Source organism: Nannospalax galili, unplaced genomic scaffold, assembly GCF_000622305.1.
Source record: "Nannospalax galili isolate Female #2095 unplaced genomic scaffold, S.galili_v1.0 scaffold960, whole genome shotgun sequence".
In the NCBI taxonomy this organism is placed as follows: Eukaryota; Metazoa; Chordata; class Mammalia; order Rodentia; family Spalacidae; genus Nannospalax; species Nannospalax galili.
In genome coordinates this window covers 2,978,630-2,989,452 of record NW_008348313.1, presented here as the reverse complement: position 1 = coordinate 2,989,452, position 10,823 = coordinate 2,978,630, and the positions used below count along the sequence as shown (strand labels likewise).

At 42.4% G+C, this 10,823-nt stretch overlaps 1 protein-coding gene across 3 annotated transcripts in view; it reads left to right on the top strand.

Annotated features, from left to right (window-relative positions):
- Window positions 1-10,823, top strand: part of LOC103743728 (gastrula zinc finger protein XlCGF26.1) — a 22,877-nt gene extending 12,054 nt beyond the window's left edge. For 2 of the 3 annotated variants that reach the window (XM_029569322.1, XM_008845191.2), the window contains exons 3-4: window positions 7,371-7,497; window positions 8,445-10,823. In XM_029569322.1, coding sequence (XP_029425182.1) covers window positions 7,371-7,497; window positions 8,445-10,420 — 2,103 coding nt within the window. In that variant the 3' untranslated portion in view covers window positions 10,421-10,823. Of the gene's footprint in view, window positions 1-7,007; window positions 7,104-7,370; window positions 7,498-8,444 lie in introns of those variants that run through there. The other variant, XM_029569323.1, reaches the window with a different exon arrangement.

Genomic DNA, 10,823 nt, shown 5'->3' with positions numbered 1-10,823 from the left:
AGAAAGAAAGAAAGAAAGAAAGAAAGAAAGAAAGAAAGAAAGAAATTATATTGGCCCCTTTAATCTTTGGTTATACTTTCCTTTTGGGTGTTTAAGGCCATACAGTTGGCCCAAATAAACCAATTTATTTTTACTCTTAAGGTCATTTGAGGATCTGTTCCTCAGGGATCACATGGGCTTGGGAGGAGCCCCTGGCTCCTTTCTTCTACCAGTTCCGCTTATGTGAAGATAAGTCAAAGATCCTGCTCAACCAATCAATTTTATTTTTATTCTTAAGGTCGTATGAGGATTTGGTCCTCAGGGGTCACGTGGGCTTTGGGGGGAGCCCCTGGCTCCTCAGGCCTTTCTTTTACCAGTTCCATCTACGTGAAGATAAGTCAAGAGGTCCTGCTTGAGCTGGGCTTTGCTTGGCAGCATGGAGGAAATGTTTCCTCTGTGTTGACCTTCCTCTTTGTAGACTGGACACTGGCTGGTGTAAGTCCATCTTTTGGGGTTTCCATGGCCTCCCTGAACAAGAGAACAGGCGACTCACCAGTTAAAGGACATACTGAGAGATGCTCCATAGTACCCTGGAATTTAGTCGACCTTGGAGGCCAAGGAACAAAAAATTGTCCCTTTAAGCCCCTCTGACCAGATTAGTATAGGCTTCAAAGTCTGGCTATTAAATACCCAAGAAGGTTAGTTACACCAATCTGGTACTTTTAATTACCATGTGCCATGTAGATAAAACTTGGGCAAAAACCAAACATTGTTAAATAAACTTCAATGAAACATTCTTAAACTAGTTGACTAAACTATGACCTTAGAAATTTTAAGATTATTTATATATTATCTTTGTCTCATCCTTGATAGATCATTAATAAACCTACATAGACTGCCATCATTTGTTTAGGCTTTTTTATTTTTAATTTTTAAAAATAAAACCTTTTTAGCTGGGCATGGTGGTGCACGCCTTTAATCCCAGCACTCAGGAGGCAGAGGCAGGCGGATCTCTGTGAGTTCAAGGCCAGCCTGGTCTACATAGTTCCAGGACAGCTGGGGCTACAGGGAGACCCTGTCTCAAAAAGACCAAAAAAATAAATAAATAAAATAAAACCTTTTTAATAAAATGTCACCATTTTTATGTCCTTTTAACATCTTTTATGGGTTTTTTGTTGTTTGCTTTTTTTATAACCATGAGACATAATAACATTAACAAATAAATTTTTTATCTGTCATGAGAATTTTTTTTTCTGGGGGTACTAAGCAATGTTTATCCCCTCTTTAGGTTGTAGTATCAAACCAATGTTTGATTACATTAAAGTTTTCCTTTTTGGGGGGAACCAATAAATTTATTGAGCTTACTTACAGAGATGAATGAGGGGTTACTGATATGCATGGGTGACCTGAGAGTATTTACACTGGAAAGTCTTTACAAAGCATGGATCAAGCCTTCTCTTCCTAGCCTTCCCCAGATTATATACTTTAGTCCTCCCCAAACTCAGGAGACCATATGTGATTAGGGCCAAATTACATATAGTTGTCTGGGAAGAGCAGCTGGATACTCAGGAGAGGGTCCAATGACCCTGTTTACCCCTCCTCCTTTAATTAAAGAATAGGATACTCAAGTCAACAAGTCCAATTGTGATGATCTTTTGTTAGTGGACACAGCTGAAGTCATGAAGGTGGTAGTTGTTTGACTAAGAAAGTAGTGTGTAGCATCATCTTATTAAAAGAACATGGAATCTAGATTATATACATAAGGTAATATGATAAGTTAATATTACCCATGTGCACACTGTGCTTTATAAGTTTTTAGGCAAACCTTATAGAAAACACAAGACACTTAAAAGTCTTTTTTACTTTGTGTAGTTTAGAGAGTGCTCTACCAAAACCTTGCTTTAGGTAGAAAAAGTAACTGGTACATAGTTAAACATTATCAAATTGATGTGTACAACCTCCAGCATAATCAGTTTAAGAAAACTGTCATGCTTTAGTTACTGACTGAGGAATTTTAGGCAGGAGATCCTCTCTATCAATTGTGAATTGTCCACTTTAAAAAAAATGTTTTTGTTGTTTTTTCATTAATTAGTTAAATTTTATCTTTGTATTTTTTATACATTTACATTAGTCTGTGGTAGTAACTTTATTCAGGATTGTGACCAAATAGAGAATCCCATTAACTACTTTTACTATGAACAGTAATACCCTCTGTTGAAATTAGTTTACACCTTAGCTGTTTTTAACTTCACAGTGCCTTTACTCTTAGGCTGTTTTGTTGTTCTCCTTTTTCTTGTCACAGGGTCAGGGGGCCAGCCTGAACCTGGAAAAGAGTCTTGGAGAACATATCTTGAGATAATAGACTTGAGTCTGAAGTGGGAAGGGCCACCCATCTCCAGAGTCAGCATCTCAGTGAGCTCAAACAGCATGTGACAATTTACCAATATAATTAATACAAAAAGGCATTTGTTTTTCTTTAGCCTAAAAGTTTTAAATTGTTTATCTATGTTTTACTTTTAAACTAAGGCAAGACTTAACTCAAATGGTGAATTCCTTTGAAGAGGCCTGTCAGTCTGGATTAGAAAAAACATTTTATAATTTATTATACCTAATCTTGGATTAAGTACCCATAACCTGGGGAATAAGGAACATAGAAAACAATGTTACCTAAAAGAACTTGTAAAGAGACAATATCACAACACTCTTTTCCTTTAGTCTGTCCCTGACACTGTACCTAGAAAGTACCCAGGGAACGATGGGGCAGGAACAAAAGCAAGCATAGAGCAACTGAGCATCAGAGAGGGAAATACTCTATTTCAGAGAAAAGTAGGCTTGGAATCACAATGTAGAAAGGGGAGGGATTAAGACCAGTGGAGGCCAAATCTTAAGCCTCCGACCCAAGTAGACTATCCCTTTTTACCACCCATTGTTTTAACTATGTGCTGGTAGCAGCTTGCCTTTTGTGAGGTTTGGCCCTGGAGTACAGTGAATTCCTATGAGCTTCCCAGGTCTAGCCATCACAATGTGTCAGCTCCCTTTGTACTTGGATAGTCTTGAAGGCATATGGCTAGAAAAACTTTAAGTTTCCTTTAGAAACTGACAAATATTTTTGGCAAAACAGAATTTAAAAGTCATTTTTAGAAATCAGCAAATATACCATATAAAAGGTGTCTAAAGTCAAATAATTTCTTTAAAACTATTAGGTAAAGATGTCATGTAAACAATATCAAAACCTAAAAATAATTTTTTTTTTGTCTTTTTGAGACAGGGTCTCCCTGTAGCCCCAGCTGGCCTGGAACTCACTTATGTAGACCAGGCTGGCCTTGAACTCACAGAGATACACCTGCCTCTGCCTCCCAAGTGCTGGGATTAAAGGTGTGCGCCACCATGCCCAGCCTTGGGCGTTTAAAAAAATAATTTAAAAAAAAATTTTTTTAAATAATTTTTTTTAAATCTGTAAATATTTTAAGCAATATAAAAACTTAAAAGTCATCTTTCAAAACCAGTAAATATACCATACAAGAAGTTAAAACTCAAAGTAATTCCCTTTAGAAACAGGCCCAAACAATGTTAAAGTTTAAACTCCCATTGTGGAGATCTGGCATTACTTCCTTAGTCTGAAAAATCCCATTCCCCACCAGGATACAAGCCCTGTGGGATTCATATGCCTCACAGATTAAATGTAGACAGCAACCATTCTTACTTTTACAATGCACCCCAGTTAGGTTAGACTTGATATAACAGGAGAAAATACCTTCATATATAAATATATATAGGCCCCAAATAGAAAAGCAAAGGAATTTGTCTCTCACCAACCACTGTAGCTGTAATGCCAAACAAAGTTCTCCAGATATCTTCATTCCTGGATACCAGCTATGCTGGAAAAGACACTCTGAAGGCAGCAAAAGGAACAGGGCACTATGTCCAGCACATAAATCCAGCACTGGGTTGTTGCTCTGAAAGCATATGTCTTGTCTGGGCACATCCTGTGACTTTCCATGTACACTGAAACTTAAAATGGTTAGATCTAGTTAGAAAAGCAGCCATCTCAGGACCGCATGGGCTGAGCACAGCTTGTTTGGTGCCCAATAGGGCCTAAGATCAAAATTTCAAGAGAAATTTTTCTGCCTGAGAAAAAGTTTAGGGAAAAAAAATGGCTTTTAAAATATTTTTCCCATTTGTCCATGGGATAAGCCGCCTTAAATTCTTTTTTTTTTTTTTTTTTTTTTTTTTTTTTTTTTTTTTGTCTTTTTGAGACAGGGTCTCCCTATAGCCCCAGCTGTCCTGGAACTCACTATGTAGACCAGGCTGGCCTGGAACTCACAAAGATCCACCTGCTTCTGCCTCCCAAGTGCCGGGATTAAAGGCGTGCGCCACCATGCCCAGCTTAAATTCTTTAAATGCTCCACCAAAGCCACCTATCCACTTCAGCCTAAGCCTGAATGCCCTGAGGCAAGATAACAAAATGGATAAGGATTTACCTGCTCCCTTAAGAGCCAAATTCAGTGTGTGCTTGAAAAATCCCTGCATGACCATCAAATAAATAAGCTATTAGAATTTTGGGGCTCCCTCAGGTTCCCAGGGGTGTTGCCTGTGACAGGAAAGGAAAGGGGGGTGAAACACTGAGTCCTGGAGGAACGTTCCTGAGGCCCGGATGTCACGGGGAATTGCTAACTAGTCCAGAGCGCAAGCCTGGCCACAAATTTCAGAAAACCAGCAACTGCCGTATAAGCTTTTAACTGGTCATTGTGTTACCGGGTTTTTCAGTAGAGAGACATATAGATAGGAGGTCTTTGCTGACACCCAGGCAGGGGGCAGTGGGGGGCGGGGAAAATCTGTTCAGAGGACTAGGAGCCTTCAGCTAACATCAGGGAGTGGCCCTGATCAGAAAGCTTCAATTGCTCTTTCGTCTTGAATGGTCCTGCCAGGAGACCATTGCTCACCAGAAGGTCAGGGTGAGGAGCAAGACCACTGAGGGGAGGGAGGGCAGCAGTGAGTAGGATGGGAAGAAAACACCCAGGAGACTGTCAGTGGACAGCTCGTTTATTACGGGGAAGCAGAGGTTTATATAGGAAAGTTTCGTGGGCAAAGAGGCGAGGATTGGGTTTTTGGTGGGCAGGCAGGTGGGGGGACGGGGGGACTTCTAAGGCTACATGGCCTTTGTCCTTTCCTCCAGTCTCATGATCTACAAGGGACCTGGTTAGGATTACAGGATTAGGGACTTAATAGTTTTGCTTGGGGGTTGTTGGGTAAGAGACAGTGTATCTAGAATGGAACGGGCCAGTTTCCTGCCATCCTCACTAGGAGGTATCCAGCCTGGCAGCCATGCTCTACATTCCAAGCACTCCTGACTATCCCAATATCACGTAACTTCCTGGAGCAGCTTATTTCTATTCAACCCAGATAGAGTTCTGACAAAACAAAGAAATGGGTATATCCAAGTCTACCTTTGTAAACCAAGGAGATTATACTATTTTGGCTTAATTATGGGAGCATAGGTGAGGAGAAACCCCCAGGAGTGTGGGTACATTGTGGATACCCCCTCCTATCCCGAGCATGTTTGGCAAAGAAAGTTTGTCACCAGAGTCTCCATCCATGAGTAGTAGTTTCCAGCTCATAGGCTTATATGACACGTGGAAGAGGTGCTTGGACCCTCTCTTCCCCCTCTAGGAGGGAAAATTTCAATTCTATGGTAACAGCAATACAACTTTCTTTCCTGAACATATGCTTATGTCCCCAAGTTCTTGATCCTTTGACTCTCCCAATTCAGAGCTACCTATGGGCTCTTGAAAGCTGAGTATCTTGAAATAATGATCTGAATATACAGAACTAAATTAAATACACTATTAAATTGATTCCATATGTTTCTTATTAGTATGACTTCTAGAAATTTTGAGATTTCCTTTTAACACCCATTGTGTTTGCATTGGAGAGCTCTGCTCCCAAGAATGATCAAATTCCAATTTTATTTCTTACAAGAATACTTGGTCACATGTTTGCAGTCGTGCACCCTGTCAGGTGCTCATCATGTCTGACCATCTGTCACCTGTGCTGCTGAATTTGGTCAATGGGTGCAGGTGTGGTCATCCCAATCCTGCTTTGAGGCGACCCCAGTGGCTTTTCCCCATATAGGAGCTCTTGGACAGGAGGAAAAGTGCTGCCACAGCCACTGTCTTGGGCTGCATGGTCGACTGTAGTCCTGCTGTAATGCAGGTCTTCCCTCCATCAGATCTTTAACATAACACAGATTGGATCCAATAGAAAAGATGAGCTTTTTAAATTTGAAAATCTTCAAATTTAAATGTGTTTGTGATGATCCATTAATCAGGCAGAATTTATAGACTCATGCCCTTTGCACTGTCAGACCCACCCCAGTCCATCTCCTTGGGACTTGATGACAACCACTTTCTAGACATTTCAAATGCCACCTCTCCTGATCAAATGCCCCAGTTGCAGAAAGCTAGCTTTATCAATCAGCCACATCCCTCCCTCCTAGGAGGACTGTTTGTTAAAACAACCTGTCTCCTTGAGCAAATGGTCCCAAGAAGGAATCATAAACCCTCTGTCTCTTAAAATAAACCTGAGAAGATGGTGCCAGAAAGAAGGGGGGCCACAAGGAGGCCATAAACTTCTGAAAGGAGCTGCCGATCTGCACATAGCCACCGCTTTATCCTACATAAGCCCCAAGGGCCCCTTCCCAGGGCAGCAGTGGCTTCCAGCACTCAAGAAGGCTTCTGTCCCTCTCTGAGGTGCTTCAGTAAACTCAGTCTTGTTGTGAGGGTAGGTATGGGCTCTGCTTTCTCTCCTGTTGTTTCTGTATTCTGCACCCCCAAACCCAACATCTCCCCTTACACAGAGCTCTCCGGCACTCCCTTAAGTTGTGGATAAACTTACCACTCCTTCTTCTTTTGAATTCTTTTCTCCACCTTTCCCTTTCAACTTGTGACTGAGTAGCATGCCCACCCTTCCCAGCCATTTGAGTCATATAGATTTCCAAAATGTTCTTTTTTTTTTTAATGCCTTTATATAGGTCTTTGTGTCTGCTATTGTACAAGTTTCTGAAATTCTATGAGTAGAAGCTGGTATGTTGTCGATCACCGGCAACCCAGCACAGCTACACACAGGTGCTTAACAAGCTTTCCTGATGCGTGATTTTGTTAGAAAACCAAAGAGGATCCACTTCTGGCCCCCCGGGAAGGGGAGGACAGTATTAAATAGGTGCCTGGTTATTTTTTACATTGTTTTTTATGACCCAAAGTACAAAATGAAATAGGTATATTGGGGAAAGCCTAATGATGTGTCCCTGGGAGAAAATCACTAAAAACGCATCCCCATGTGTAACAGCCTATTTGTCAATGTTAACTCACAGTGAAGTGGGTGTGTTGTTACAGAGATTGGTGTCAATTGAGGATGTGACTGTGGATTTCACCCAGAAGGAGTGGCGGCACTTGGACCCTGCCCAGAGACGCCTGTACCAGGACGTGATGCTGGAGATCTACAGCCACCTCTTGTCAGTGGGTGAGCACAGCTAGGGATCTAGGACCGACCTCCTTTCCCTGTTTCTCTTTGCCAAGCATGATGGAATATCGGAAATCTGTCATGACATCTCTCTTTCTTTCATCCTGAAGCTTCATTCCTTTTGGATACTTCCATGGTTACATTGTACCACCAAGCCCGATGGCCTGAATTTGATGCACGGAGCCCACATAGAACCAGAAAACCCTATGACCTCCATACACAAACCATGGCATGTGTCTGTCTGTCTCTCTCTCTCTCTCTCTCTCTCATTCTCTCACTCTCACACACACAGTAGATGTTACATTGTTTTTATAGTAAAGAAGGACAATTTGCCGAGTGTAGGTATATGGCTCAAGAAGGAAAACTCGCTTAGCCTGGGTGAGGCTCTGCTCTGACCCTAACACAGGAGGAAAAGTGACAAACATAACAAAGTAAATGAGAAGGGAGGCAAAGGGCACGAACACACGTTTCTCCAGAGCTAACGAAGCCCTCTTAGTCCCTTCCTCAGACCCCGGCTGTCCACTCGCAGTGCCCAAAGCACTTTGTCTGCTTCTACCCCTACCTACTCCATCTCTTGTATAAGCTGAACAGATTGTCTGTGTCTAAACCAGATATTCCCCCACAAATTAGCTAAGTGATCTCAGCCACTGACTGACACATTCTGTGATTCCAGTTCCTCTCATGAAATGAGGAGAGTAGATCTCATCTGCTGTGGGTTATCTTGTGTTCATGTGTCCACTGCATACCAACTTCCGAGCACAAATGGGTGCTGTGTACATGAACACAAGACACACAAGAAGGGCTGTGCTGTGTGCTGCTCGCCGTCACCGTCAGCAGCATTACTACCTGACTCCCATTTCTCTGTGTTCAGCGTCAGCTCTGTGTGATTCCTCCTCCATCCTGCTCACTGTGTCTTTTCCTTCTTCGTCTCTTTCTCTTCTCTGCAGGGGAACTGGAGATTGAGACGCCACATCAACAAATTTCTGTGAATGCTTCATTTCCAAATGATTTCTCAAGAGAAATCACAAGGCATGGCTCATATAGTTCTGTTTTAGAAAAACTGTGGCAGAATGCTGACCCTTCAAAGAGAGATCAGCAAAGCCCGATCCCACCCTTGAGTCCTGGAAACAAGAAAAAACTGAGCACAGAGACTGGGCAGTCGATTCCTTTGGGATCCCACGACATTTCTGTACAAAAGGGACATCAGAGATGTTCCTCATCAGCAAAAAGTGTGAAGCCTAACCTTGAAACAAATGCTGATAATCAAAGCGGTGCCACCCGTCAGGTTGATGGCATTGTGGGTTCTCAGCAGCTCTTCACACAAAGCTCTTCAGATGCAATGTGTACAGTTCCTCATCAAGGAGAGGAGTCATGTAATGACACTCAGTCTGGAGAAGTTCTCTGTCTTAAGCAACCACTCACAGAGCATGAAATTAACTGTCGGGACAAGCCAGTTAAATATAACAGATACAGGAAGCTCATCACTAGAAGTTCTGCTTTACCTCAACAGCAGATAACTAACACTACAAAGCCCTTTACCCGTTGCACATCTGGGAAACCCATCCTTCAGAAGTCTGAGTTGACCTCCCATCCAGGAACTCCCAAAAGAAAGAGACCTTATGAATGTCCTGACCATAAGAAATCACTTAGGGGTACATCCAACCTGCAGGTGCACCATGAAATTCACACCGGTGAGAAGCCTTATGAATGCCACATCTGTGGGAAATCATTCAGTGGAACATACAAACTAAAGGTGCATATTCGAATACATACAGGCGAGAAACCGTATGTGTGTTCTGACTGTGGGAAGGCCTTCAGTGAAAACTCGGTCCTCACTGTACATCAGAGAATTCACACTGGAGAAAAGCCTTACACATGCAGTGACTGTGGGAAAAAGTTCGTTTCTTCATCAGATCTGAGGAAGCATGCCCGATTACACACAGGGGAGAAGCCTTACAAATGCCCTGACTGTGGAAAGTTTTTCAGTATTAAATCCAACCTGCTTGCACACAATCGTATTCACAGCAGTGAGGGATCTTACAAATGCTTTGACTGTGGGAAACTATTTAGGAAAATATCCCTACTGAAGATTCATCATCGAATTCATACTGACGGGAGATCTTTTGTGTGTTCTGACTGTGGGATGGCCTTCAGCCAAAAATCAGTCCTCGCCACACATCAGAGAATGCATACTGGGGAGAAGTGTTACCCATGCGGGGACTGTGGAAAATTGTTTCTTTATGCTTCAGATCTGGAGAAGCATCGTCGATTTCACAAGGCAGAGAAGCCTTACAAATGCCATGACTGTGGCAAATCATACGGTCTCAAATCCCACCTAGATGTGCATCAGCGAATTCACACTGGTGAGAGACCATACAAGTGCACCGAATGTGGGAAATCATTCAGAAGCAACTCTTACCTTCAGAGCCATCAGCAAACTCACACTACTGAGAGGCCTCACAAATGCTGTGACTGTGGGAAATCCTTCACAACCACCTCTCATCTGCAGAAGCATCAGAAAACTCACACTACTGAGAGGCCACATAAATGTTGTGACTGTGGGAAATCCTTCAGGACAGCATCCAACCTGAAGGTGCATCATCGAATTCACACTGGTAAGAAACCGTACGTGTGTTGCGAGTGTGGGAAGAGCTTCCGTCTCAGGTCAGTCTTCATCACACATCAGAAAATTCATGCTGGGAAGAAGCCTTACACATGTAGTGACTGTGGAAGAGACCTGTCTTCTAAAGCCAATCTCAGAGCGCATCAGCGAATTCACACAGGAGAGAAGCCGTATATATGCCACGAATGTGGGAAGGCCTTCAGTAGCAACCCTTCCTTCTACAGACATTGTAAAATTCACAGTAGAGAGCGTTTGTCTATCAAAAATGGGAGAACGGCTTCCTGCAGAATTCACAGTTGACATCTCAATAAATTCACAGTGGAAAGAAAATTTAGAAAAGTAACTGCGGGATTCTTTCTGTGATACGTTTCAACTGCTGTATCGTTGAAGTCACACCTATTAGCACTACTACGACTTTGGGAAGTCTATCACAACTCTGCATGCATCATCCAAGTCATACCAGGAAGACACCTTGTGTGTGTTGTGAATACAAAGTCCTTCAAAATCATGCCATCTCAGTGGACTCAAGCAGTCACACAGGCACTGTTTCTACAGACACATGGTCGATGAAAGCATTTACCACAAAATCAGTTCCTCATACATATCCCTCACCAAAATAGTCTTGGTTTACATGGAAAGTAATAGTTTCTAACTGACTTAAATAGGGCTGGGAAGATATCATGCTTAGTTGGTAAAGTTAAGC